General features: G+C 52.6%; 11 protein-coding genes across 11 annotated transcripts; 5 read left to right on the top strand and 6 right to left on the bottom strand.

Moving 5' to 3' along the window:
- Positions 1 to 125: 125 nt before the first annotated feature.
- On the bottom strand, positions 126 to 1,891 carry LMH87_002039 (uncharacterized protein; the record flags this gene model as incomplete). Its single annotated transcript, XM_056193428.1, has 3 exons — positions 126 to 395; positions 449 to 1,738; positions 1,802 to 1,891. 3 exons carry the CDS (start codon positions 1,889 to 1,891, stop codon positions 126 to 128), a joined length of 1,650 nt encoding a protein of 549 aa, XP_056050468.1.
- A 3,348-nt stretch (positions 1,892 to 5,239) lies between these two features.
- Positions 5,240 to 6,010, bottom strand: LMH87_002038 (uncharacterized protein; the record flags this gene model as incomplete). The annotated part of the gene is made up of 1 exon (XM_056193427.1): positions 5,240 to 6,010. One exon carries the CDS (start codon positions 6,008 to 6,010, stop codon positions 5,240 to 5,242), a length of 771 nt encoding a protein of 256 aa, XP_056050467.1.
- Positions 6,011 to 6,558: 548 nt separating this feature from the next.
- LMH87_002037 (uncharacterized protein) lies at positions 6,559 to 7,461 on the bottom strand (the record flags this gene model as incomplete). Its single annotated transcript, XM_056193426.1, has 1 exon — positions 6,559 to 7,461. One exon carries the CDS (start codon positions 7,459 to 7,461, stop codon positions 6,559 to 6,561), a length of 903 nt encoding a protein of 300 aa, XP_056050466.1.
- Positions 7,462 to 9,796: 2,335 nt separating this feature from the next.
- On the bottom strand, positions 9,797 to 11,145 carry LMH87_002036 (uncharacterized protein; the record flags this gene model as incomplete). Its single annotated transcript, XM_056193425.1, has 2 exons — positions 9,797 to 10,917; positions 10,971 to 11,145. 2 exons carry the CDS (start codon positions 11,143 to 11,145, stop codon positions 9,797 to 9,799), a joined length of 1,296 nt encoding a protein of 431 aa, XP_056050465.1.
- A 1,288-nt stretch (positions 11,146 to 12,433) lies between these two features.
- On the top strand, positions 12,434 to 12,745 carry LMH87_002035 (uncharacterized protein; the record flags this gene model as incomplete). Its single annotated transcript, XM_056193424.1, has 2 exons — positions 12,434 to 12,509; positions 12,576 to 12,745. The coding sequence occupies 2 exons, from the start codon at positions 12,434 to 12,436 to the stop codon at positions 12,743 to 12,745; spliced, it is 246 nt and encodes an 81-aa protein (XP_056050464.1).
- A 1,208-nt stretch (positions 12,746 to 13,953) lies between these two features.
- On the top strand, positions 13,954 to 15,278 carry LMH87_002034 (uncharacterized protein; the record flags this gene model as incomplete). The annotated part of the gene is made up of 2 exons (XM_056193423.1): positions 13,954 to 14,258; positions 14,315 to 15,278. 2 exons carry the CDS (start codon positions 13,954 to 13,956, stop codon positions 15,276 to 15,278), a joined length of 1,269 nt encoding a protein of 422 aa, XP_056050463.1.
- A 315-nt stretch (positions 15,279 to 15,593) lies between these two features.
- On the top strand, positions 15,594 to 18,351 carry LMH87_002033 (uncharacterized protein; the record flags this gene model as incomplete). Its single annotated transcript, XM_056193422.1, has 9 exons — positions 15,594 to 15,822; positions 15,895 to 16,072; positions 16,125 to 16,170; positions 16,220 to 16,325; positions 16,388 to 16,550; positions 17,080 to 17,105; positions 17,160 to 17,248; positions 17,300 to 17,874; positions 18,123 to 18,351. The coding sequence occupies 9 exons, from the start codon at positions 15,594 to 15,596 to the stop codon at positions 18,349 to 18,351; spliced, it is 1,641 nt and encodes a 546-aa protein (XP_056050462.1).
- A 553-nt stretch (positions 18,352 to 18,904) lies between these two features.
- LMH87_002032 (uncharacterized protein) lies at positions 18,905 to 19,683 on the top strand (the record flags this gene model as incomplete). The annotated part of the gene is made up of 2 exons (XM_056193420.1): positions 18,905 to 19,540; positions 19,597 to 19,683. The coding sequence occupies 2 exons, from the start codon at positions 18,905 to 18,907 to the stop codon at positions 19,681 to 19,683; spliced, it is 723 nt and encodes a 240-aa protein (XP_056050461.1).
- A 550-nt stretch (positions 19,684 to 20,233) lies between these two features.
- On the top strand, positions 20,234 to 21,724 carry LMH87_002031 (uncharacterized protein; the record flags this gene model as incomplete). The annotated part of the gene is made up of 3 exons (XM_056193419.1): positions 20,234 to 21,009; positions 21,090 to 21,344; positions 21,706 to 21,724. The coding sequence occupies 3 exons, from the start codon at positions 20,234 to 20,236 to the stop codon at positions 21,722 to 21,724; spliced, it is 1,050 nt and encodes a 349-aa protein (XP_056050460.1).
- A 591-nt stretch (positions 21,725 to 22,315) lies between these two features.
- LMH87_002030 (uncharacterized protein) lies at positions 22,316 to 23,227 on the bottom strand (the record flags this gene model as incomplete). The annotated part of the gene is made up of 6 exons (XM_056193418.1): positions 22,316 to 22,379; positions 22,435 to 22,667; positions 22,726 to 22,906; positions 22,974 to 23,032; positions 23,102 to 23,134; positions 23,195 to 23,227. 6 exons carry the CDS (start codon positions 23,225 to 23,227, stop codon positions 22,316 to 22,318), a joined length of 603 nt encoding a protein of 200 aa, XP_056050459.1.
- Positions 23,228 to 25,814: 2,587 nt separating this feature from the next.
- LMH87_002029 (uncharacterized protein) lies at positions 25,815 to 26,747 on the bottom strand (the record flags this gene model as incomplete). Its single annotated transcript, XM_056193417.1, has 7 exons — positions 25,815 to 25,866; positions 25,914 to 25,964; positions 26,056 to 26,097; positions 26,167 to 26,261; positions 26,426 to 26,430; positions 26,632 to 26,675; positions 26,743 to 26,747. 7 exons carry the CDS (start codon positions 26,745 to 26,747, stop codon positions 25,815 to 25,817), a joined length of 294 nt encoding a protein of 97 aa, XP_056050458.1.
- Positions 26,748 to 27,328: the final 581 nt, after the last annotated feature.

Genomic DNA, 27,328 nt, shown 5'->3' with positions numbered 1-27,328 from the left:
TACACTGTGTCCGGCGCTGAAACTACTTTCCCACTTTTATTCGCGCAATCAGCGGTCTCTCATGCCTCTCTCTTTTTGAATTCTGCCCTACACTGGAACTCTTATCTCGTGTATACTCCACGCAATCACCGATCTCCCATTATCTTCTTCAGCGTCGACGGCGGTGTCGCTGCGAGCGAGTACTCCCTGTACTTGGACGCCGTGAGGGCGCGGCCCTTGCGACCCCAGATGAGCAGTGGGACGGGAATGATCAGCACGACAGATGCCGCGGTAGAGACAAAGATGAAGATGCAGTTGATGCGCGCGGGATCTATTCGCGGCATGATGCCAATCCATAGGATGACCGCCACGGTGTTGCGGAAGAATACGACTCCGACCATGGCATCGCCAATCATCTAACACGTGTTAACTTTACAACTATGCTTGAGAAAGGCTTGGAATGACTCACGTTGTGGTAGCAGTCGGTGATGTAGGTCAGGCTGGTTTCTTGACATATGGCGTACCCAAACGAAAAGAAGATGTAGCTCATCAGCAGGATGGCAATCGGGGCTTTGTCTGCGATGCCGAGCCCGAAGATCAAGATGCCCGCGGCGACAAACACACCGCCACCCAGGGCGAACCAGAGACGCATCTCGGGCTCGTAGACGCCGCCGTTGCGGCGCGCCCTCGCCGCGATCCAGTAGTCGCTCAGCGGGGGCACGATGAGGCTGCCGAGAAAGTGGCCGAGCAGCGGGCCGAGATCCAGCAGCGCGAGCCCGCGCCGGTCCAGGTTGTAGGGCGCCTGCGTCATCTGCAGCTGCACGACCTGGGCGAACATGGACAGCCAGGCCATGAGGAAGCCGTATGTGAGCGCGGCGTAGACGACGCCTGGAAACAGGCCGAGAATCACAAACGCAGACAGGAAGCGCTGGCGGATCGGCCGTCCGGTGGGCGTGACAAAGGCGAAGCGCTGCCGCAGCGGCCGCGGGCCGGGCGGCAGGTCGAGGTACGCAGCGCTGGTCCTGGCCGCCCTGCGGTTCATGTCGACAAGGTCCAGCACGTCGGCGGCGTCGTCTGCGGTGCTGTACCGGCTGCTGGCGGCGTACGACACGGGGCGGTTGTAAAAGTTGTTCTCGGCCTCCTCCTGCCGCGTCTTGGCGGCGACCTGGTTGTCAATGTTGGGCACAAACGTCGACTCCTCGACGCCGAAGAAGACGAGCACGGCCGTCGCGCCAAACGTGGCCGCCATGGCCCACGGCATCCAGCGCCAGTCGCCGCCGTGGCGCGACACAATCTCCGAGGTGAGCATCGGGCCGACGAAGCAGCCGACGCCCTGCGCGAACACGACGGCGCCGTAGGCGGACGCAAACTGGTGCGTGAAGAAGAGGTCGGTGATGGTCATGGGCATGAGCGCCTGCGCGACGACGGCGCCCGCGCCCGTGAGGAGGTTGGCCGCGCGGTACTCCCACGTGTGGCGCACGAGGCCCATCCAGATGGCGGCGGCGAGCTGGATGAGCAGCGAGAGCAGGTACACGGGCCGCCGGCCGTACTTGTAGGCGAACGGGATGAAGAGCGCGGCGGTGAGCGCCATGCCGATGTAGCGGAAGGCGGTCGAGACGGCGAGCTGCGAGGCGTTCATGGAGAGATCAATGGCGAGCTGCGAGTCGCGCAGCAGGGAGAGGTCGACAGAGGCAAAGGTGACGCCGACGTAGATGAGGATGATGCCAAAGTGGATGGCCTTGCGGCGGAACGACCAGTTCTGCCCATCGGTCAGTGATGCACGACGAAAGGATGTATAGCGCGCTGGACTGGATGGACTTACTAGCGGATCATCGTAGTCGTCTGTTGGCTTGGGGTATGAGATGATTTTCCCATTTTGACCGATCAGCTTTACCGAGCCCGGAGGGGTCATCTTGTCGACCGATGAAAGCCACGAGGACTGTGTGCCGATTTATGTGTGTGCGATTGATCGTGTGAATGAAGAACTACGACCTGTCAAGTAAATCGGCGGGCGCACAGGGTCATTATATCATATCCCGCTGACGATCCCAGGTTTCGTCGTGTTTTAGATCGCTGATGGTGGCATGCGTGCGTGCTCGCTCCCTGAACCTGCAAGAAGAAAGATAAAAAAAATTATAGAAAGCCGTGCCTCTGAGAAGATGCAGGAAAAGTGCATTAACAACGCATTGTGTTAAAGCAAAGACAGGATAGGACGATGAATTTCCTGCTGCTCTCGGGCACACACGTCAACATCAAACGCGCACAGGAGGGTCATTGTTTCATGGGAGAGGGGGGGGCCAATGGGCCGGATGAGCGAGGCTCTATCCCGGGTTTGGGTATTCTGGCAAGGCTGAGCTTTGACAATTCGATGGAATCAGAAAAGCACAGCAAGAGAGCGATTCGGGGCAGCATCTACCGGCCTGCGATGAGCGCCCTGGAAGAAGGAGAAAAACAGCCTTTCGGGCGCCAGTTTTCCGTGCAATTCCGCATGGACAGACTCGACGCGCCAAGCAACTGCCGACGATGTGCGTCTGCACCCCTGAAGACGGGGGGATCCCTGTCAGGTCCTTTTCCTTGGTGGCCGGCGGCGGGAGGAACGAGACAATATCTGCAGCGTCCTTGGAGTGTTCTGCTTTGCCTATTACCACGCGGTGTCTTGGCTCCGATGGCTGTGATGAGTGAGTGAGCCCCCCTGCCCCTACGATCTCGCTCGAGGCAGAGAGAGGCCCGAGAGTCTGGGCATTGGGTTGCCGGCGCACGTTACAGCCCACTTGGTTAACCGTTTCAGACAAGGGAGCCAGATCTGTTCGTTGCTCTGACAGTCCAGTCAGTGTTTGCAAGAGACAGAAAAGTATTGGAGTTTCCTTTATCCGTCCAATCAGCGAGAGGCATTTTGTTCCATTGCCATCTGTCGGGAGCGAGCGAGCGCATACACACACAGCCTTTACCTCCAAGTTAGCCAAGCACGTCATTAATCTGCGCCTGGCTGACTTACAAGCTTGAAAGCAGGTTGAATTTTAGCGCCCACTGTATACTGCTCCAAGCCAGCTTCGGGCAGACGGCATTGGTTACAACTTACCGGCTTCACACATCCTTTCGTCATGCCGAGAAACTCTACTGGCACATAGTTGATGCTCGAAAGGGGGCTCATGGCAGCTGAGCGAAAGCTCGAGGCGACGAACGAGATGTTGCACCTCCTACAGTCGCCGGCCATAGGAGCTGCCAGTAAAGTTTACCCTTCAAACACTGGTAGCGTGTCGCATCCCGCTCCCGCCGGGCAAGCCCAACGGGCCTCGGCGCTTCTTGGGCCGCATCGCGTCTTCTGTCCTGTCAACAAATTTTCAATTTGCCTTTTGCTGACAGTCGACGCCCACAATTTTCAATGCTGACCAAAATCCCACAGTTTGCCCTCTCCACGTCCTCCTCGATCGAGAGCCGTTCCCCATGTACCAAAATCCAGTAGTGCCGGACCCAAAAGGCCAAGGCTGCCAGTTCGGAGATGTGTTTCAGAAAAAAGCGCCCGCTCCCCATTTATATCGGTCTAAGCGAGAAGACCTGATCTGGAATCTTTTTCCAAGTGCCGTGGTTGCACGGAAGGCAGGAAAGAAATAACAAGAATTAGCCTGCAAGGTGAAAAGAGCAAGGGACAACCTGTCGACACACTCTCTCGGCGATGGTGCTGTATAGCGCCGCTCCGAGGAGATGCAAGGTCGATGATACTTCTTGGCAATGCATGCAGGCTCTCGGCTGTCCTCCGTTACTGTTTCTGCTAGTATTCGCTTCCATGTTTTGGCGAATAATGGCTTGATCCGCCGGGCCGGTTGAACCGCATGCATCAGATCCCTGCCCAGGGCAGCTCGGGTGGCTGTATTGTGTGGTGTTGGTGTGGTTGGGCTTACAGGACGACAACGACGACAACTTGAAACAGGCACCGTCCGCGACAGGTTCGTGACGCCATTGCAAGACGTTTGGACGTAGTCGCCGTTTATACATGCATCAAAACTCTCTCTGCTCTGCAACGTGGCTCAGGACACAGTCGAGATGACGGGGCTGAGGAATGCGCTTAGGTTGATGACCCAAGCACTATCAATCCGCTGAGAAGAAGTTGGGTTTATCTCTTGCATACTAAACGAATGTGTCAGGACATCTTTTTCTCGGCATGGAACGATCGATGCCGTTTCTAGTGGATCGAGCCCTCTGTAGCACCCTACTAAACACTATTTCCTCGGTCGGTAGAAAGATGTCGCGATTGCAAACTCCTTTTTTGCCACTATTCGTCAGGGATCGCAGTATTGCTCGGTGCAACTGCATCCGAAGTGGCTCCAGTCGGGCATCCGAATGCATGGATGGCTAGTCCGGATCATCATCATGCTGTACAACTCTATTCTCGCCTCATTGTCGTCGTACGCCGTCGTACCGGTTCAAGCTGGACAACATAGCGATCTCTTTCCTCTTCATGATTCACATCAGATATTCTCAATCATTTAGACCGATGAGTACCGGAGCCTTCTTCACCCCGAAAAATGTAGATATCGCAATTTCTTTACCTGTATGCAAGCGTGTCGTCACAAGTCGGAGATTTTGCGCTGATTGAACCCACAACGTCCATCGACTCTGACTCATGGCGAACGCCTCTTGTTGGCCGCTATGGGGCTCCCTGAACTGCTCAAACAGCGACTGCATGAACCTAGGATTCTACTGTTGGGTGTATATCTTTTTTCTTTTATGTCCTGACACAAGAGAATTCTTCAACGCCTCTTGAATTAGGGTTTCTTGGCCACGCCACGGACAATCGCCGAGCCATCAGGCGACGCATGCGAAGTTGCGCGCAAGTTTGGGCGCGGATGAACATTCATGCCTGTTTGAAAAATAATGTGAAAAGTTTAAGAAGTTTAAGAATGATTAAAAAAAAAAGACCTCACCTTTAATCGCATGATGCAGCTCTTGAGGTTGCAGAATAGTCATCGATATCGGCCCATTGTGAGCGGGTTTGTCGAACGGATATACTCCATAACTTACTTCTTTTCCCCGCCACGATGAATCGAGTGTAAAGGCAACGTTACAATTTTCATGATAGACTTCTATATGTCAGTAGTGCATAAATTATACTCTAACCTCGTGGAGTGACGTGGCGGCTGCTCTTCCTTTCGGCGACCAACTGCTGCAGGCGACGGCGGTCTATGCCTCTGCACCGATTGAAACACTCTGGAGTGGCGACCAACAGGGACCAGGATGACGGTCTCTTCTGCTCTCTTGTGACTCATCCCAACCTTCGGTATGAGATTGGATAGTTGTTTCGCAAATCCGACGGCCGGAGCCCGAAAAATGACAGGTCGCGCGCCAGTGCACGGCCATGCATCTCCTGTCGGCCCACGAAGCCATCCGCCCTCCACAGCGGAAGCTCAAAGGATTCTGGGGAGTAACCCGCAAACTCCCAGCCGGTAATGGCCACGATTCTGAAAGAGGTGGGGTCTAGCCAGATATTCTTGCCCGAGAGGTCGTTGTGGCAGAGCACAAATGCGTCTGCCACCGATGACACCTGTGCCCAGTCGCGGCCGTCTTTTCTGTAGACGCGCTGGGGCGGAAATACCGGAATCGTGCTGCCGACGCTGCCGATGTAGCTGCGGTGGTGCTGCCGAAGCTGCGGCAGTATGAAGCGCTCCATCTGCCGCTCGACAGCGGTCAAGGCCGCGAGCGGGAGTGTTGGCCGGACATCTTCCAACGGGACCGCGTCGAGGACCTGTCTCGAGGCAAAGCACATTAGTCCATTCTCCAAGAATAAGCGACAGTCTTGCACAGGAATGTCCGTGTGCACTCGGATGAACCTGGTCGCTAGGTACCCATTGCGAAGGCGCTCCGAGTCCCAGATCGGATAGATGAGCCGTCCATCGCGGCTGACGGGTAGCTCTTCGTCATATAGCTGTCTCTTGACGAACCATTTGTCTCCAAGCGTATAGCATCGCTCATGGTTGCCGGCGCTCCAGATGACATCGCGAGGAGGATCTATCGGGGGATCCATGTCATGCTCCATTTTATGGCCTCTTTTGTGTATCGTACTATTTATTCTACAACGCAGCTTTTACAATAACACGGCAGAGAGTCAGCAGCATATATAGTACTCCTCCAAGCTTAGACGGGAGTGATGCGCAACGAAGTCGTGCCACTGCATTAGATGATGGTGCAACAGGTTTTCCCGTATTATCTGCTTTGAAATGAATGTATGAAGCAAACAATTGATTACAGAGTCTTGGTGGTGTTGGACAGTTCTGTGCTACTCCGGTGATGGCGTGCATGGTGCTTGCAGAACTGTAGCCTCATAATCACAGCAAGGGCAACAACTCATTGACACAAAATGATATTTGTTAGGGTGATTAGCGGTCAGCACTGGTTTCTCAGGAGGCGCCGTACGCAGCACGAAAGTTGTTCACGTCCAATTATGCAGGACTGTCACTCATGTACGACCAGATATATTATGGTGTTTTTCACTCATTTATTTATTCGTATTCTCGTGTCTATACTACATGACAATATACACCGTAGCCAACTCTCTGTACCCTTTCCACGACAGTTCTGGCTAATTTAATAGCTAGCCGGGGTGATGGGACCCATCGCAATAGGCTCGATTCTGGTCAGACCCTCACCGACGGGCTCAGACTTGGGGACCAGACGAGTTCTGGCAGAGTCGGCCTTGGGCACAGAAGGGCTGTTCTCCAGACGGTGGGTGCACACGCCGCCGGGGATGATGATGTTGCCAATGTACTTCTCGAGAGTGGTGTAGGCGTTGCGGATGGCCTGGGCGTTGGGCTGGATCTTGCCGATGCCGCCCTTGACGTTCTTGTCGTAGACGGAGACGACCGTCTCCTGGGCAAAGTTCTCCTGCTGCGACGTCTGGGCGTAGTCGTCGGTGACGGCCGAGTCCTTGTTGTAGGCGTCGGTCCAGGCCTTGCCGTTGGAGAAGGGCGCGCCGAGCTTGGGGTCGAAGGCGTGCGAGTCGAGCGAGTGGCCCGTCTCGTGGATGAAGACGGTGATCTCGACGTCGCCGTTCATCTGGATGTTGTCGCCTGAGCTGCCGGCGGAGCGCTGGCCCGGCAGCGCGATGATGTGGCGGATGAACTGGCGCATGCGCACGGGCATGCGGCCAAAGAGCTCCGTCATGTCCTTTTTGCTGAGCGGCGAGTCCTTGTGGCGGCAAAAGACCCACGGCTGGCTCTTGCAGTCATCGTAGTGGATGTTGAAGGCGCTGACGTCGAGCGGCGAGAAGCCGGCGTTCTGGGCGAGGCTCTTGCAGTCGCGCGGGAGGTGGTTCTTGTCCCAGTCGTCGGTCGTGTGAGAGGCGACCTTGAGCGACGACATGAGATCGGGGCCCAGGCTGCCGAGACCGCCATTGGGAAAGGGAGGCTTGATGACGGGCTTGTCGAGCCTGGCGACGGCCACAGAGAGCAAAGCCGCGGTGGCAAACGAGGTAATGATGGAGGAATGCATAATGATGATGTTGCTGAGATCCCCTTTCTACAGAGACTGATATTTCAATCGCAACATAGATGGCGATTAGGCGGCCAGCCAGTCTTTATAGACTCCATTAACAATGCCCAATTTTCGGCCAGCCCTGTCTCCGTCATGTATGGAGCAGCACCAGGATTTGTTCGGCGCAGCTACAAAATCAGCTATTTTGGGGACGCCTAGTGGCGCGGGTGGTCAGCTTCTTAACCCCGGCCTATTACTCGATTGGGTAAGTAATAGTGTCGCTCATCATGGTAGTATCGCTGAGCATCTAGGCTGGACCAGCCTAAATCTTTAACGAAGAAGCAAAATAGACGAACAAGTGCATTCCGGCATGGCAGAGCCGATGCGATTTTGCCTTCCAAAACGATTGAGCCAATCTACCGCCACATGAGATGAAGAGGTGTCCCCTCTTGACCGCGCAAGTCGTCTCGACATCTGCAAAGGTGTCGCAGGACGCCACCACAACCGCAAATTAGGCTGAAATTATCGTTGAAATAACGACGGCCCGCCGATCTTGATGCGGGTGCCTCAAAGGGCACACCGGCAGCCAGGCAGGTCGCCATCGAATAATCCTTCTAAACGACAGCCAGGCTCTGATACAACCACACAGTAAGAAAAGAAAGTCCGCACACCAAGTTAGAGGATCTAGACCCTAGAGACTTTTATTGATTCTGCAGTCCAACCCTCCTTCCGTGGATGTTAGTGCTCGGTAGTTGTCTCGACGTTGCATTTGTAGGAATCGGGAGGATTTAGCCCGGATGTCTTCGCGATGCGGCTGCCAGTGTCAATCCCGTGTATTTGCGAATTCCATTCCTTCAAGACGGCGCACGCATTAAAATCTGAGGTGTTGCAGCAGTTGAAATGACCAAGCCTTTTTCGACCGAGCTTTTGCGACTTTTTCTCTTGTACTTGACTTTTCCCTTCAGGAATCTTCTGCCAGGGTAAGTAACAAAAGCAATGCCGCAACTAACCAGTATGCCTTGGCCCCCGCGCGCGCAGGGGGCCAAGCTGACATACCCACAGTGAAAAAGCCAGCCATTAAGAACAATCCTGAAATAGGCCCTGAAGGAGGCTAAAGCGAAAAGGTGATAGCACCCTTGGTTGCCTTGATTAGCGCCCGTGGAGGCTTGAGCGGCCCCGTGGCTGGACAACAACTGGGGAATGACGCCGTCGTGCACAGCCAAGGCCAAGCTGGGGGCGCCTATGACGAAATCTGACATCTATGCTTCCATGGTTTCAATTGTGAGCAGCCAAGGGGGTAGCAGAAAAGGGAGGAATACAAAAATCTTGAGAAAATTAAGCAAGCCAGGGAGAATAAGAAGAGTAAAAGCAAATTAGAAAATAGCAAATAATTCCTAGAAAGAATAAATATGCTCATATGGAAGCAAAAGATAAAAAGTAGTATCAAGTCACTACTTCTATATCCTATCTAGAGCTGCGTCCTTTTTTTTGTCACCCACTTGGCAGTGTCCAACCATGCCTGCGAGATACTTTACATCTAAATGTTGACATAATTGTAATTGTTAGGTACATGAGCAAAACCGCTGCGCTGCGCAGTCTTTTCATAGTGGGAGTCAACAACAACTTTGCCGAGTTACAGTACTTGCCAAGCAGGTGCGGCCGAGTTCTCGATCGACAACGGAATGCAATCGCCTAGCAGGCTTGCAGTGGCTTACCACGGAGACATGCCCGGAAGCTGACTTCCAAAGCCAAAACAAAGATATACAGCAATGGTAATGATTTCCCATTTTTGAGCTTCGGCAGGCATTCTCCCAGGCAGCCAAGTAAAGAGCAATGTTCAATTGCGGATGTGGTAGGCGGGACACTTCCTTATCCACGTGTTTAGCAGAGCCCACGATTACTGCGGCTAACATGTGCAGAAGCAAAAGTAATATGGAGACAGTCGACAGTGTCCTTCGCGATGTCTTCTTGTATTTTGTTTCCTTGCATGTAGTAGTGCAGTGTCTTGACTCTATACATGCAAACTGTACTACTGTTCGGGCGCAATTTGCCCGGTGGTCGAAGGTCATGCGCTGGATCCCAACGGTACGCGCCCAAACCAAACACCACAAGCTAAGATTTGCACTGTCACGCTTCTTACATCTTCAGGATCCTCTCGGAAGTAAACTGAGTCTGGCGGGGTTAATCACACACGACAGACTCTGTATTTAAAGACAGAATGGTTATGTAAACGTGAAAATGGGCACACAGATAATGAAACACCAGACTTGGACACGTTTGACAAGCATTGAAATATAGTATACGTTCCATTCATAGATGTTAAAAATGTACATAATCCTCCCGAGGCTGTTATTTACCTGAAGCCTGAGCAGACATCCTGGTACACATTGTGCTCCAGGGCGGCGGCATCGGTGGGGACGTACTTGAGATAGGTAGCGTAAGAGTAGGTCCAACGAGGGTCGTTGAGTTCGGTCTTCCAGGTCCAGAATACCCACCCGGACATGCCAGGCTTCTCATAGAGCTGCTGCTGGGCAGTGAACCACTTCTTGAAGAAATCGGCGTTGTGCCAGTCCACGTTGGAGGTCATGCTCCATTCGCCGGTGATGTCAAAGTCCTCGCCGCTGACGACGCGCGAGTCGGTGCAGGCACGGTTCATCAGCTTGTACTGGTCGCCGCGCTCCTCGTTCTTGAAGCCAAAGCTGACGTAGTTGTGGTCGTCGAAGCCGGCGCGGGGGTCGTTGGCGACGGCGCTCGTGGCGCGTGGGTTGCCCGAATCCCACTTGGCGGACATGAACTGCACGTGGAGCTTCTTGTCGTCGGACACCTTGAGCTCAGCCTCGACGTCGCGGACGGCCTTGAGGGCCGCGGGGTAGTAGTTCTGGACCAGGCCGGGGTCCTCGCCGGGGGCCGGGTAGCGGCCCTTCTCGTCGTGCCGGGAGACGGGCTCGTTGAGGACCTCAATCATGCCGACGGTGCGGTAGGCGTCGTTGGTGTGGATGCGGCGCGTCATCCAGGACATCCACTTCGCGGCGCGGCCAAAGTTGTAGTCGTTGAAGAAGCCGGCGGGCTTGTTGAGCTGGCCGGTGAAGACATCCTCCTGCTGGCCGCCAGGAGCGCCGTGGAAGTCGATGATGACGTAGATGCCCAGGTCTGCAGCCTTGGCGACAACCTTGTCGAGGTAGGGAAGCATGCGATTGCCATCGGCAAAGGGCTCGCTGTTCTTGTCCACAATGTCGACGTAGGACCAGTAGCCGATGGGGATGCGGATCGTGTTCAGGCCGACGTCGTGAACAGACTGGACAGTGTCCTCGTTGATCCAGTCTCTCCAGTGGTTCTCGAAACGGCGGTTGCCTTCTGCGCGGTTGCTGCCAGAGTAGTGATCTTTCATGCAGTTGAACTCGGACGCAGATCCAGCGCAGCCCATGACATTGTCCCACTCGTTGGTCATCATCCAGCGCTCGCTAACCAGCCAGCCTAAACGGTTGTGTCAGCGTCGCAATGCGTAATCGTTTTGGTCGCGCACTTACCACCAAAGTTGACACCACGAATCTTGTTGATTCCCTTGTCCAGGTCAGGCTTGAAGCGCTTTCCGAGCTGCTCAAAGCGAGCAGTCATGTTGAAGGCGGCCAGGTCGCGGTCCTCGGGCTTCCAGGCCTGAGCGACGCCGGCGAGGAGGAAGGGGGCAATCACAGAAAACTTCATCTTGAATTGCGAGAAGGTGATTGATCTGTCTTCTCATTCAGCATCTCTCTTCAGCCGGGGCGACACACGTCTTTATATAGTTCTTCTGCACTGCAACCTCGTGCTGGCCCCGGAATCCCCGGCCCAGACAAAGCATATTTGTAGTGCGCCCACATGCGGCGGACGGCCCGATTACAGAGTGTGATGCAGGAACATAGGCAGGCATACTTAGTACGGAGTAAAGTTCCTGGTGGGTGAGACAGGACGCGGTTGGTGGAAGTAATATTTTAGCATCAGCAATCCATCTAGGTAATATTGTGGATGCGGGCTTGTCGCCCAACGATGTTCTTTCACTTGGCACATGTGGACGCAAAATAGCTTCGGGGGACGTCGGCGATACAGTCGATGCTGTCATCGAGTCAAATAGATGGGTTCGACGAGTTACCTCTTGTATCGCTGCAATGACGATGGAGTTTTCGGTATTTGGCTGGGGAAAATGCGGGTTATGCTATTTTGGTGATAGTAGCTGGAGGCAAGGAGGGAGGCTAGCAAGTGAACGCCCCGTTTCCAATGCCGCCGTCTTTTTCAGCAATTCGTATTCTGCTGCGAGGAACTGGAGCATCATCCAAAACTGATAAGCGATGCGAATCTACTTGTAGCAACAAAAGGCGACGGGCCATGTACTGGATGGGTCGATCGATGAATGTTGCATTCTTCGCTCCTTCTTACCCGTTTTCGACCCAGCGCCCTACTTTATTATTCTGGACCACTAAAAAGATGCGGACGCAAAATAGTTACACGACGCCTAGCCTTATTAGGGGCCTTGCAGCTGATGGGTGTGCGGTCATGCATCGGGCAATCTCGCAGGGCTGGTCAGCCGAAAGCACGAGCACGCTACGGCGACTACACAAATGCAGAGTGATGAACGACTAATTAGAAAAACAGGTGATGGTTCCAGAATCCGCTCCTTCGTTCGTCCTTTGTTCCTGCACATCCCGCGTGGGAGGCGGCGGAGTATTTAAACTTTTCGGTGCACCCCGGCTTGGCGGTCGGCCATGTCAGGCATGTCAGGCCACCACCGTGCCAGAAGCAGGAGATGGTAGTTGCGAAACCACGCCATATCGGAACGTGCAGGAGTCGCGATGAAAATGGTTTGTTGCAGGAAAAATCAATATAAAAAGCATAAATCTCGTGGAATAGGTGGTAGCTGTACTGTAAATCAGACTCAAGATCAAATCAAACAATACTGCAACTCAAGAAAGAGCTTCAACCTGGAAACAGCCCTACTTCCAACTGACAATCCCCTACAATGTCTGCCCCTGTTACAAGCGCCATTACACGCACCTACCCGAAAGCCCTTCCAGTCCTGATAGCAGGCACATCCGGTACGCGGTCTTCCCTCCGCTGCGAGTTCTGGAAAAAAAAAAGGAATGTCTAACTAACTAATCTAGTTCTTGCTGTCGGCACCTATGTCAAGTCTCAATTGACCACTGCGTCCAACACCATGGACCGTTTCTTCTCCACGTACAACACGCCTGAAAGTGAGGCCGCCCGCCGCAAATCATTCGAAGGCTACCCCGACACTCGATCAAATATGCTCAATGTGCTGGGCCGGAAATAAACGGAAACGCGCGAAGGATACAAGTTGATTTAATGTGTTGGTGGCGTTTTGCATTAGAGGAATTGTTTGTTCACACCACATCGTGACTTTTACATGAGCATAGCCTTGGAAATTACGCTGCATAAACTGTGAGGCTTCTGTTCGAGGTTTGAATAGAGCCGCTGCATTGAAGGGAAAAGTTAAAATTTATTACAAAGTCGTGAAAGGCTACAAAGTGAACATCGCACTACTGGTGATGCCAAGGAAAAAGTAAAATTTGCTACTTGTGATGAGGCGAAGCAACTTCGGTGTGCCTCACAAAAGACGGTACAAGCCGACGACAGATACGCTGTGTGACATTGTCTCGTGTCACGTAATCCATCACATGGTACGCACAGCTAGTCGGCGATTAAAGATATTTTCTTTTTCCTTACTTTATCGGTCAGATGCGTCTTCAAGCCACAGTGCGCTTCCGAGACAAAATCTGACCATGACATCTTCAAGGCGGAAAAAAGCTGCCGCCGGGATACGAGCAATGAGTTCAATTGGAAGGAGGGCGGACTGGCTACAGAACGTTCTTTGGGCCTTTATTCTCATCTTCTCCACTCATCATTCATGCAGAGCAGCGGTGATACACTGAAGATGCCATCGCCATAATCTCGATAGGGGTATGCAATCTGGCCACCACGAATGACGGCGTAGCCCCGTGACTTATTTGAGATGCGCATGAGAAGGCTGGGCCCAAAGCCAAAGGGGTGAATGAAATCAATGTAGATCACAAAGTCATAATTTTGTGCCTCGTTGACAATCCCTGTCGCGATTTGTGCCTGTTTCATATCTGGCGTATGCATGGGCTAGGTGACCATCCCCTGTTGTATATTTATCTGCCGACCACGGCAAATATGATTGCCTTTTCACTATCCGATTCGGATCAATTGGCCCGAATCACATGACTCCATATTTTATCGCCATCTTCTATTGCCAATCTCCTTGTGATAGAAAAGGTCGCCTGTCTGCCTCGCACGATACACATCAGCAAGTGTTGCAGTTTAGTCTATCCTACAGAGGCGATCAAGGTTCGTGGGTGGGGATCCTCGAGCGTGCCATTTCCAACGGTTTGGTCTTACTCGGCTCATGGTAGTATCGTCTGATCTCCATCTCAGAGTTGATTTGCTTCACGATATAAGCGGGGAAACTTGCATACGGTATCGTTTCTGCCGCGGCAAAACATGGCCCCAGCAGCACTATCGCCGAGCGCCGCTGAGGAGGGGCATAACTCCTGGAGGACGAGGAGCGAGGCGCTCAAAGACGACTACATTCGATCCATCGACACGCAAGACGTCTGTGCTCTTGCTTCTTACTATCACGGTAGCCAGGCTTGCTCTGAATTCCGCGAGCACAAGCGAGGCAGCCATAACGTTTGCTACTTTATTGAGTTTACAAATGACCAAACGAGATGGGTGGTGCGATTTCCGCTCACTCCCGTGCTGCAAGACGCACATCGCAAGTTAGACAGTGAGATTGCGACAATGGAGTAAGTATCGTTTTCTCGGCCAGTTCTTCAAAGCTGCTCTGCTGACAATTGATTAGATATGTCACTTCAAGGACAACCATTCCCATACCTCGGGTGCGCGCGCATGGCTATTCGGCCGAGCCTGGGCCGAGGAACCCCACGGGGAAGTGTTTTATAATCATCGACTACATTGCTGGAGAGTCATTAAGTCAATCTTCATTGGCAGACACGACCGATGAAAATCGAAACAGATTTTATGCGCACCTCGCCGACTTTCACTCGCAGATGCGCGGCCTGGAATTTGACGCAGCCGGCGCATTGGCGCTCGGTTCTGACGGGACCTTCATGATCACTGCTCCACTACCCATGGACATTGACGCGAGAGAACAGCGCGGAAACGGAATGCAGAGCCTGCTGAAAACGACCGCCAGCTTGGGAAGATACGCAGACCAAATGTATTCCCTTCTGCTTAGGCGTGCTGCGGAGCCTGTTCAGGAAATGGGACTGCTTGATGTGCAGTACCTCGTCTTTGCGCTGCAAGATTTCGAGAATCGAATGAAGGATTTCGCATCCTCTAGTATAAAGCACAAGTTTGTCCTTACTCATGGTGATTTGCAGCCGTCCAACATCATACTGGCTGAGGACTTCAGCATCAAAGGCATCATCGACTGGGAGTGGGCCGGCACGGTGCCCGCTCCGTTCTTTGTACCCCCTTTGTGGCTTGGAAAGAATATCGCACCGGTTGCCAACGATGATGATTTCAAGAATTCTTTTCTCAGAATTCGTACTGCTCTGGTTGTTAGTGATTCAAAGCTGGCGAAGGAGTGGCCGGAAAACATGTACTGCTCGGCAAAGTACTTCATCCCTGCGGCCCTTTTGAATCAACAATTTTTTATGACAATTTACTACACGCAGCTGTTTCCGATTTACTTTGGCGAGGTAAAGCAGCACGTAAAAGTTCGACAGTTCTTCCAGGACGATGGTCCTGATGGCATCCACAGCTGTAGGGTGGCGAGCCTGATGCAAGCGGTGGGGCGTTGATATAGGCTTGAAGTGAGGTCGTAATTCACTTGACAGATTTTTTTACTCCACCCGACTTATAATCATGTTTTAATCACAACTTGACTGTGTTTCGAATTTTTGTCATGAACATACAATCATAGACAGCCAGGAAACGAATTTGACTTACAAGCGGCCCACAGTCAGTGTTGCTACAGTGTGAGCGTCTTGAGCACTGTAGAATACGCCACCCAGATCCTGCCACCCCTTAGCTTCGCACTGTACGCCGGTACCTAAAATTCTGCGCCTTCGAGTCTCGACAGAAGAGCATTGGCATAATAATCAGACACCAGCACGATGGCCAACTTAAAAAGACGCGCCGAGGAGGCAGCTCCCGAAAAGACGAATAAGAAAAAGCGCAAGAGCAAGTTTTCGGCAGAGGATGAGTCGCTCGACACTGAACTCGGGCTCAACATGCTCTTCTCACGGATGGACAACCAGCTACTGGCCGACTATCTAGCGCAAAAGATTGGTAGATTTGGCACTGATCTCAGTCCCGTAGAGCTATCCGATATTACAGTCTCCGGTAAGTGAAACGCCAGTCTCATGAGGCGTGCTCTTGTTCGATTTGAGCCGGTGTCACTGACGGCATGCGCAGCAAATGCCATCACAGACTCTACCGTCTTTACGGAGCAAAGGACTCTGGAGAAGCTGCCGGATTTTCTGGGCAGTTTTTGTAAGAACCCAGACAGCTTGGCCAAGGCGTCCAAGAAGAAGGGAAACCCGCACTCGATTATTGTCACTGGCGCTGGGCTGCGCGCTGCCGACATTGTCAGGTACGTGTATGGATGCCGACAACATATTCAGTGTCAACTAACACCCGCGCAGAGCTGTCAAAAGATTTGCCTCCAAGGAAATTGCAGTTGCAAAGCTGGTACGTAACTCCCAGGCCTACTAATTAACGCATTTCTCACCGATATCAGTTTGCAAAGCACATGAAGGTCGACGAGCAGGTGAAGTTCCTCGAGAAGATGCGTGTGAGCATCGTCGTTGGAACCCCGGCACGTTTATCCGAGCTCATTGACAATGGCATGTGCCCGTTGCCCATTTTTCTTGATCCTTTTTGTTGCTTGCCGCTAATACCATTACAGGTGCTCTGTCACTCGAGGGCCTGCATCGCGTTGTCGTTGACGCTTCGCACATTGACCAGAAGAAGCGTGGAATCATGGACATGAAAGACACGATGATGCCGCTTGCCAAATTTATTTGCAGAAAGGAATTTCAGGATAGATATACCGACGAGGAGAAGCCTTTGTCGCTGTTGTTTTTCTAAATGTATATACCCACTCACCCTGTACCGCACCCAACAGCGGCACATTCAAATGAAGGCGTCCCGAATGCACCCAATCTTCGCGCTGCAAATATGTATTAATTGTACCTCCCTTTGCAATTTTCTTGGACGACTAGCGAATTTTCGCATCATTCGCCGATGCTGCCATGGAGCTCGCCTCTTTCTGCCTGTCGCCTGGCCAGCCGCTGCCGAGCCGCTGGTCGCCGCCTTCCTTGCCTGCCAGCTGGCAAACGGACACAGGCCTCTTTGCCTCCCCGCCTTGCCATCGCATTCCCCCTCTTCTCTTCTCTTCCTTCATCATCAACGTTCAGTCCACCTCTCATCGAGCAGCTCTACTCTTTTTTGGAAGCCATTCTTCTTCTTTTTTGGATCCCGTATTCTCTCGCTTTAGCACACTACTACACTCCATCGGCATATGTTACATTCTGCCACGGAAATGATGAAACGGGCATCGTTCTTGGCCGCCATGCTACCTTAGCTGGGCCATTGTAGCCAAGCACCCGCAGCAGAGTCTCCAGGTAAGCCACCCTGCTGATTTTTGTTTTATCTTTCTTTACTGACAGGCCTGCCAGAGTGCGCTCAGGACTGCACGAAATCTCTTATGCAAGAGTATTCTACTACCGACCTAACGAATATATGTAAGGACGTGGCACAGCAAAGGGTAAGTTTGAGCTCGATCTGAATTTGTTGGTTCTGTACCTGACATGCTCAGTCTCTTTTTCTTTGCATATTCAGCTCGTGTCAGTCACGATACTATGGTCCGGCACTTGCCAGTGCTATCTTGTCCTGCTCGGGTCGAGGAGCAAACATCAGCCCCCTTCTACCTGCCGAAATTCAATCGAAGAAGTTGTCTGGCCGTCAGCTCTCCCAAGATTCTGGTGTTCCAGGCTCCCCTCCAGACTTGAACAATATTCATGACTTTGTCATCGACAACAAGCTTACCCTCGCTCTCGATTGCAATGCTGGGTCAGACGGCGTTGTGACGGTTTCATTATCATCTCCCACTACATTTGCCACGCATATTCCGCAGGCTGCCGGACTCCCTGACGGTCAGCTCGGCCCCTTTGCCTCTGATAGCTCTGGAACAACCGCAGGCCCGACTGTGACACAGCTCCAAGGACGTCCTCCCCTACCCAGTGGCGATGGCGGACCGCTCACAGTGTCCGACGATCACCTACCTGGTCAGGATAGTCAGGATGGGCAGATTGGGCAAGATGGACCTTCTGCTGCACATGGAACGGGCAGTGATTGTGAGACAACGTCCACTTCCTCTCCTGCGGTATCAAGGTATGCAAGCTCGACAAGATGCGGTTGCGTAGAAGAAACAGAGCCAATTTCTTCTCAAAGCATCAGTGCCTGCCAGCCAACAGTTCATCAAGTTTCAACACATACAACAGCTGCCAACACCTCTGCCCAGAGCTCTACTGCCTCGTCTTGCGATGAATCATCGGAGGCGGTTGCGAGTGTTTCTTACAAATCATCATCCTCTTCAACTTCAAGCACATCGTCAACTTCAAGCACCTCTTCGACTTCAGGCACCGCTTCAATGTCAAGCACCACGTCATCGTCGAGAGTCTCGTCAACGTCAACTACATCGTCAACTTCCGAGAACTCGTCCTGCGAAACATCGGAGCCCATCACAAAGCAAGCCCCAAAGGCCACTACAACTTCTACGTCTTGTTCAGGAGATGGCAGCTATGGAGGCGATGTGCACCTTCCCAAACTACCCGCACAGAAGACGTTCTTCAATGCTACAGAAACTGAGACACCAACAGCAAGACTGTCTCCCGCCTCGAGCACCAATACAGGCCCAAGTTCCAGCTGTGATACAACATCTACCAGGTCAACAGTCAGCTCTTCCATCTCCTCAGCTACTTCCCCAGTTGCCTCGTCCGTTACATCTTCAAGTACCTCTGCAACTACCTCTACCGACACAAGATCGTCTTCCAAGACGATAGAAAGCTCTGAAGAAGCTGATGGTGCTTGCTCTACTTCCTCGTTATCCAAGTCCACCAAGACATCTTCGTCCTCAACTACACTGAGCACTATCTCCCACACGCACGCCGTTTCGCAGCCCGATACGCCGCCTGCATATACAACAGAGAACTTGCCGCAGGCCTATGATACTTTTACACCTATGTCACTTGCCTCTTATGTCGACGCTGCCCCTCCAGAATACAGCGCTGGCACATCTGATCAAGCCGCTTCCGTCAGTCCCCAGGCAAGTTCGAAGTCGAGTGTTTTCAGCACGTCAAGTGCTTCTACCCTTAGCTCTACCTCACTTTCATATTCCTCTTCGACTGCTACGACGGAGTTAATGCCATCTTATGGATACAACTTCGACGCCGCAAGTGCAACAGGAGCACCGGCTTCGGTGGCATCAACATCAAAGAGCAAGTCATCCCAGACTGCCTCAGACGAGGAGCATCCCAGCAATGCTGCCTCATTCCTGTCGTCTGATCCTGGCCACGAGGTTGAAAATACTGCCAGCAGTGAAAGTAAGAACCATATCCCAGGGATTGAGACAGTGCCGCCGCCCAGCAAGAGCTCTGCAACAACAACATTACAGCCTGCTGCGACTACACGGGTACTGCCCATCGGGGGCGGACCACCTGTTCTGTTCGTCACAATCATTGAGCCTAACTCAAATGGAACTCTCGAGACGTCTGTTCTGACTGTCTCGGAAAAGTCACCTTGGCAAACGCCCATGCCAAAAGTGGAAGATCTGGGGGAGAAAACTTTGCGCGCACGGGTGGATGGGTATCGAATGGGCATGGCGTCAGATATTCTAACGCAAGACTCGAATGGGCCAATTACTACCATGTCGCCAGTCAATACCGGCAATCGCACATTCAATTTGGCCGATGCCACTTCGAACGCTAAAGAGACGTCAGCAAATGTCCTGGAGACATTTGCTCCGACGAGTCTACCTGTTGTCTCCGGCGGATCAGAGGTGAGCTACTACATGGCCAACTTTGTCGTTTTGATTTTAGGCTGGATAGTTGGTAGGCGGATCGTGGCCGGAATAGCGCGATGGTGTCGTTGAAGCCCAGTACAAATGCTCGAGGTCAAAACGCGGATCATGTAACGTTATAATATGGTTATCTTGAGGGCACAGGGGAAAAGCCGATAGGGGTGCCACCTTTATTATGAGTCTTAAATTCGAGATAGAAACTTATGGAGCTGGCTTATGGCCATATTAGACTTGGTAGCAATAATTACGATGTTATTTGGGCGATTGCGAGTTTTTGTGCGCTGCAGGGTATTGCCTATGTGCATGGTATGGGTACGGTGCCACACGACATGAACACGAACAGTGGACGTAGTCCAGGTGGGAAGCCGTTATATGTACTGTCTCGAGGACAAGCTCAATCAAGTCTAAGGATTTGTATCCTCATAATCAGTTTCATTGATCCGCAGTCAATCGACCCATGTTATTGCAGGGAAAAGAACCATCATGGGACTGTATGGATGCGGTGCAGCGGTGAGTGGTTATGTAAGCCTGGATATCATGCGGCTAGCCACTTTCTGGGACGGCCCCGCTAAAATTTCAAAACTGGATGGGAAAAACTTCTGGACCAATTTGCTACTGTCGAGTTCCGACAAGCCTCAATAATTAGTATTTTAGTTACTTGCACAAAGAAAAATGAAGAGCAAGCGTGCGCAAGAGGCTGTCGCCGCAGCTGAAGACAAGCCAGTCGACACTCACCAAGATGCGGACCCTTCTACCAAGAAGCGCAAGCGCAGCGGCGACGACGAGGTAGAAGACACCGGCAAGAAGGTCAAGAAAGACAAGAAGAAGAAAAAGGGCGAGAAGGAGAGCCGCAAAGAGAAGAAGGACAAGCGCAAGGACCTTCAGGATCTTCCCGAAGCGGAGGACGACGAGTCGGACGCCGCCGCCAATGGCGAGTTGAGCAACGAGTCCACTGCCGCGGTCGAAGAGAAGAAGAAGGACAAGAAGAGCAAGAAGGAAAAGAAGGACAAGAACGACAAGACGGAAGAGGCGCCCAAGAAAAAGTCCAAAAAGAACAAGAAGCCCTCGTCCGATGAGACCACGACTGTCGCCCCCGAAGACGCCATCCCCAATGGCGCCAGCAACGGCATTGACCTGGACGTCGACGCAGCCAATGGCGACGAGGATGCCGAGGAGGGCAAGCCTGAAAAGGCGGCGCGCCACATTGTCTTTGTCGGCAACCTGCCGTACACGGCGACGGCGGCCAGCATCTCGGCGCACTTTGCCACGCTGTCGCCCATTGCCGTGCGGTGCCTGACCAACAAGGGCGACACCAAGCACACCTGCAAGGGCATCGCCTTTGTCGAGTTTGCGCACGTCTTCCAGCAGCGCACCTGCCTGGACAAGTTCCACCACAGCATGTTTGACGACGGGCAGTCGGAGGCGCGCAAGATTAACGTCGAGTTGTCGTGAGTGTTTTCTTCTCCCTCCCCCCAATTGAATACATCTTTTTCAAGGCAAGTCCATGTACTGACTGGGAGGAATGTAGTGCTGGAGGCGGCGGCAAAGGCGACAACCGATCGGAAAAGATTCGCCAAAAGAACATCAAGCTAGAGGAGAACCGTGCCAAGCGCATCGAAAAGGAAAAGACGGGCAAGACGGGGGCGGCGGCGGCGACGGAGGGCAAGGGCGAGAGCGGCACCGTGGAGGAGCAGCAGGAGCACATGGATGAGCAGATTCACCCGAGCCGTCGCGCGCAGATGGGCAGCGACGCGCCAGAGGAGGACCTGAACGGTGGTGGAGGGTATGGTGGCGGCCGCGGACGGGGAGGATGGGGAGGCCGTGGTGGTGGAGGCCGTGGAGGTGGCCGTGGACGCGGTGGTCGCGGAGGCGGCGGACGCGGTGGTGGTGGCCGTGGCCGTGGAGGCTGGGGTCGATAGATGTGGCAGACTTGACTGAATCGATGGAGATCATGAACTTTGTCGTGGTGGTCTGCGTCTGTGTTGGAAAAGAGGTTTAAAGAAAAGCATATTTGTTTTGTATGATATGGCGTTGACGAAAGACTTTTTATGCGTTTACTGCTTGGATTGATATACTGTTTCTTGGCTTGGAATATGATGCATATAAAGTTAAATCGAAGCGAGACTTGATACAAATTGATATAGCTGCCATGATCCCTATTAAGGATTGTGCCTGCGTATATGCCTACCTTGCGAGTACCTCTCAGGAGCATCCCGATTTTTCAGCCCGCGCGAGTTGAAATTAGGCTCTGTAATGTGCAAGTGTTCTCTTGATATAGCTTTCATGTGGAAAAAAGAAAATGAAGCCCATTACACTGAAGTAGGGCTCAGAAACACCCGTTGCAGCACCCAGCAGAAACAACCTGGCATTTAGAAACCAAAAAAGACGACTTGTATATAAAGTTGTATAGAAATCAACAAAGAGGTAATAAAAAAGGAAGACTTTTTAAAAAATCAAAAGCCCTCCACAGATTATAAGATGCGCCAGATAAGAAGAATGAAGAGGGGAAATAAAAAAGTCATAAGGCACTCTGATTGGGTGGTCGAGGCCCTTCTGGTATCTCGCTGGAAAAGGGATTGTCTGTCTATTGCGTTGCAAGGCTCGCCCATCCATAACACACAAGGACTCCAGTTATCAGTTGATATGTACCCAGGCAGTCAGTCGCAAAATTCGCATTGTAGCAGAAATAACGTCGTGTAGCGTTGCGGATGATGATGTTTGAATCGAGCGTGAGGTCGGGAGGTGGACGGTCGTTTACAGGATGGAGCACTTGGTCTTCTTCTTGTTGGAGGCCATCGGGCGGGGATTTAGGACGGCGCTGCGCAGGTCAGTTGATTTGCACTTGTATGCCTCGAACAAGTGCCTGTGCTTACCGGATAGCCTCGTCAAAGACGCTCTTGAGGTTTCTTTGCGTGAGAGCAGAGCACTCGAGGTACTTGTAAGCCTTAATCTCCTTGGCACAGACGAGAGCCTGCTCATAAGACACGGGCTCCATGCGCTTCTGTCGCAGGGAGTCGAGGGTGGCGCCGTCGTCGCGGAGATCGAGCTTGGTGCCGACGAGGATGATGGGAATGTTGGGAGCGTGGTGGTCGATTTCAGGGTACCACTGGAGCTTGGTCAGTCCCTGATCGGGGTTCGGCTGGAGAATTTGCCTGGGTACATACCTTGGCGCGGACGTTGTCAAAGGAAGGAGGGCTGACGACGGAGAAGCAAATGAGAAAGACGTCGGTCTGGGGGTAGGACAGCGGGCGAAGTCGCTCGTAATCTTCCTGACCGGCAGTATCCCAGAGACCAAGGCTGATGGGCTTGCCATCAACCATGACGCTGGCAGTGTAGTTATCGAACCTAGAAATGCGCGTTAGCAGTTGCAGAGCGGGTGAGCGGGCGGAGACGGATCGGCGAGGGCACGTACACTGTCGGGATGTACTCGCCGGGGAAGGCATTGGTGGTGTATGAGATGAGGAGACATGTCTGGACGGGTAAGTTAGCAGAAGCATCTTGCAGAAGGAGAATGCATCTCGAATGCTTGGAGAGACGCACCTTGCCGACAGCACCGTCACCGGTCACGACGCACTGGATAGTAGGTTAGCATTTTTGGATTCCGCATAGCTATCTTCAGGCGGGGGCACACGCCTTGAGCGACTGGACTCCTCCTGGTTGAGCCATGATGAATTCTGGGCGGCGTCGAAATTAAAGTAAAATGGTAGCTGCAGCTATGCAGAGTCTCGGATCGGAATCGCGAGATTGAATGTAGGTTGCCGAGATTAAAGATGGCCGTGGGCAGCGAGCAAAGAGGGCCGGAAAGGGGGGTCCGGTCGGCTGAACAGGTGTGGTGTGTGGTGGGATTCTGGGCAAAAGTCGTTTCGCGAGAGGCTTGCAGGTGGAGGGAAGAAGAAAGGCACCACGAGCAAAGACGGAGGCCAGCGAAAAATAGGGCAGCAGATGTCGAGCAAATGGGGCTGCTGCAGATGCGATGATGGGCGACGAGCGGGTTTCAAGGCTGCATCAAAAGGAGATGTAGAAGCAAGTTGACACAAGAGGTGGGAGATGGAGAATGGCCGGCCGGACGAGCTTGTGAGGCTGGTAGTGTGGCAGAAGCTGTTCCGTGAGGATGCTAACTGGGAGGAGCTAGCGTGGGAGCAAGTTTTAGCGGTTGATGCCCTGTATCCTACGGTGGATGCCGGGCAGCGCCAGCGGACAAGACCCCTAAATTGCACCAAGGTGCCAACCACCCAAGTCCCAACCAGCGCTGAACCCATTGTTCGCTCCCTGTAGGTAGGTACCTAGCCTCTGGACCTCTAGCCGTAGTTTTAGGCCTTGTAGGCCTTCTAGGCGCTGAGCTAACCATGATTCAGTGGGGCGTGGGCTTGCCATGGCGGCCAATTAGTTGCTTAGCCCTCGTCCTGCTCCTCGTCGCTGTCCTGGCCGTTGTCAAAGCTGCACAATAACTTAACGCCCAGCAAACGGCCAACCAACCAACCTCTTCATTCTTATCCTCCGTGCGCCGCTTTTTCATTCTCCATCAGCTCTCAACACGGAGCCCCCCTCCTGTGACAGAAACGCGTTTCGTCGACCCGCAGCCATCACGGCCTTTTCCATGTGTCCGGTTTCATATCCATCTGATGGGCCGGGACATGGGATAAAACACGGGCATCCTCCGCTGCAAAAAGCAGTAAAAAATTGCCAAACGCATATGGCTACAGCCTGCTGTACATGATGCATTCGACCGCCTGCCCATCGCCTAACCTGCCAGGCCGAGACACGGACAAGGCTTCATCGACGGGCGCTAACACTGTGCTACCGACGACCTGCAGATGATGCGAGGCAGTGACACCTGCAGCGGACCAATGCTTCGATTCGCCAATGTCGTCCTTCCAAGGCGTCCGTCCCGGAGCTCCCCACGGTGTGGTGGAGGCTCCATCTCCCGACACAGGGCCTGTTCTTCACGGCTTGCGGCAGACTAGTACGCGCTGTGGCGGCGGCCAGCCCACACCTCCAGCGTACCACATCGAAAGCATCCCTTTCACAAAGGCACAGCTTGTCTACCCTTCAAGTAAAATGACTAGGCACCAAAGGGGCTGACTTTTGGAAACATGGTTGCAGTGGCAGTAAGACGTCAGTTACTTTGCCGGAGGGCGGAAGTGTTCAGCGCCGACAGACAGACAAACGACTAACGTTGCCTCATAAACAAGATGCAAACCTGCTTAGCCTACCGATCTGTAAACGAAAACTGTAGATGCTAACATGCTAACAGCAGCGCATGCCTTTTAACGCTTGGCATGTTCCGACTCCAATGGATAGAGGCCAGTCAGTCGAGGACAGCTGAAATCCATACAATAAGATCGATCTTTGCCGCATCTCTTGAATCCTCATTCGTGTAACACTCAATTTCGAGGCTGGCCCATAACTAGTTCTGGACAGCCGTGTGTCGAGTTGTCATGCTATCGACTTCTTGAAAAGAAGACCGCGTAGACATCGACGTCACGTGCACTGAGGCTTGCACCGACTTGCTCAGAGACGGATTTTCGTCCATTCTCATGTGTTGCTTGGCGTATTTCCTGACGCGGCAGTCGGCAAGGAACTATGGTCTGAGGCACTCATCACGCGCCGCAACTGGGCGCTTCCCACCCGTGTCACAAAGCAGCCAGCCCCCTCAACTGACAAATAAAACTCTAGATTGATTAGCCAGGAATCTTCTATGATGTATTGCAACTTTTGAATGTCTCAAAACTAGCCATCGATCCTTGCCCTATGATGCCAAGCTGCAGTGTGCCGTCATCCGTGCGTGGCCATCCCGGGATCCCGGTCTCGCCAGCCACTCTGCAGCGGCTCATCCTGTATCCCGGAAACAACTCCAGTATAAGTGAGAAAAGGAAGACACTAGATAAAAAAGCTTTATACGTTTTAGTTCTTAGTAGGCGTTGTTTTTTAGCCCATACAATTAGTCGTGGCCGATTTGCTAGGCCGATCGACTAGGTCGCAAAAGGGAGCCCTCCGCGCAGCGCCACAAGTCGGACAACAAACATCAGTAGGGCTAAAGGCAAGGCTGAAATGGCCAGCAACGTGTTTAAGTGCTTCTTTAGTCTATCCACTTTGAAGCTTGACAGACATGCCGCGCCAGATACGGCTCCTCAAAGGTCGATGTGTCTCAGATTCGTTCTTGTAAGCCAAGTTGGAAGAAAGAAATACGGCTATGCTGTACACTAGAAGTAACGGCAGTCAAACGATTATAAATTAGGAATTGTGTTTTTGCCTAGTCCTTCCAGGTGCAGTCGAAGGACTTGACCTTGGCCCACCGTCCCCGGCTGGTGCCGTGGCAATATCCAGCTGCTGAGTCCCATTCGGGGCTGACCTTTCCATCGCCGTCGTAGGTTTCGAAGTCGGCCGCAACTTTGCCATGACACTGGTATCCAATTAATGATTGTCAGCAGCATTGACATTCGAACAGACGAGTGCGCTTCCATGACTTGGGTGAGGTGAAAAAGGGGACATACTCATAGAGACGGCAGCTGCCAGGAAAATTCATGTTGAGTGAGCTGAAACGGCATCGAATTTGTCAGAAGGAGTAGCTTGAAAAGCAGGTCGGATGTATATTGGGCGCATACCCGACATTTTGAAGGTCGATGCATTCGTTGACGTGATACTCCTGATGAGGCCTGGACTGAAGAACCTTGCACTTGTGGTCGGCGAAACGGTTACCCTGGAGGCATTTGCCCGTCAACGATGAATACTTCAATTTGAGATGGCGTTAGATTTGAGTGTTATGGACGAGCAGAGTGGTAGAGGCGCTGGATTGCAAAAGATCACTGTCCAGACGCTTTTTGACTTGGCCGACAGACGAGGCGGTGGAATACGAAAGCGTACATGGTCTTCTCTTCAGCTCACAATTTAGTTACCTGTAAGCTGCGCAACACCGTTTGTCAACATTGCATAGCTGTGACCATGTAAGCGAGCAAGGCTTATTGCATGGGGCTTTCCGATCGTATAGGCAGGGTTGCGAGCTACGATCAATATGGCCCAGATTCGGCCAGTTCCATAACGGCGTTTTATGCATGGCATCAGCTCCATACGGCTGCTCTTGCGGCCTGAAAAATGCAGTCGGTATGTTTTACCACTTTTATACTGCTATATTAACAAAAGGTTGCAATGCAGAAGAACCGGTCCTCTCCTGAAACACTCACATCATGACAAGCTTTCACTTTGTAAGCCGCCGACTGCCGGAAGACGCAGGCTTCGAAAATGGGATATTCGTCGCTAGAAATCTCGGCAGTCCGCATTGTGTCGCCATTGGAGTTTGGACCGTGAAGACTGCAGCGCCTTATGATATTATGCTGGGTATGGGGGGCGCGATCGTGTAGCCTGATCTCGCATCCAGCTGAGCAGGAGGCTCTATTTTAGGGCACATGGCACACGACACTTGTGGTTAGCTGCTTCTAGCCTGAGTTCTAGAAAAACTCGTATTGAAAGACATTAGCGGACGAAACTTCATTCGAAGATTCCGCGAGGGAATCAACCTAATTGTCCATAAAATCTGTGCCAAGCTTTCGGCGCGCTTTCATGAGAGGGAAGCAACGCGCACGTCGATGTACTCCGTAAAGTCTTTGCAGATCTACCAATTCTTGGTGCATCGAACGGTTCAGGGCGGGCTGCCTGGTCGCTCAACTAGTTTCGTAGTTGCTGGAGCATCCTCCTTATTTACATGACAAGTAAAGACAGTACTGGCCACCTCGATGTCAAAACTCACCAGCAATTCTGTTCCACATCGAT

Source organism: Akanthomyces muscarius, chromosome 3 (genome assembly GCF_028009165.1).
Source record: "Akanthomyces muscarius strain Ve6 chromosome 3, whole genome shotgun sequence".
Classification (NCBI taxonomy): domain Eukaryota; kingdom Fungi; phylum Ascomycota; class Sordariomycetes; order Hypocreales; family Cordycipitaceae; genus Akanthomyces; species Akanthomyces muscarius.
This window is presented reverse-complemented; position numbering and strand designations above follow the sequence as displayed.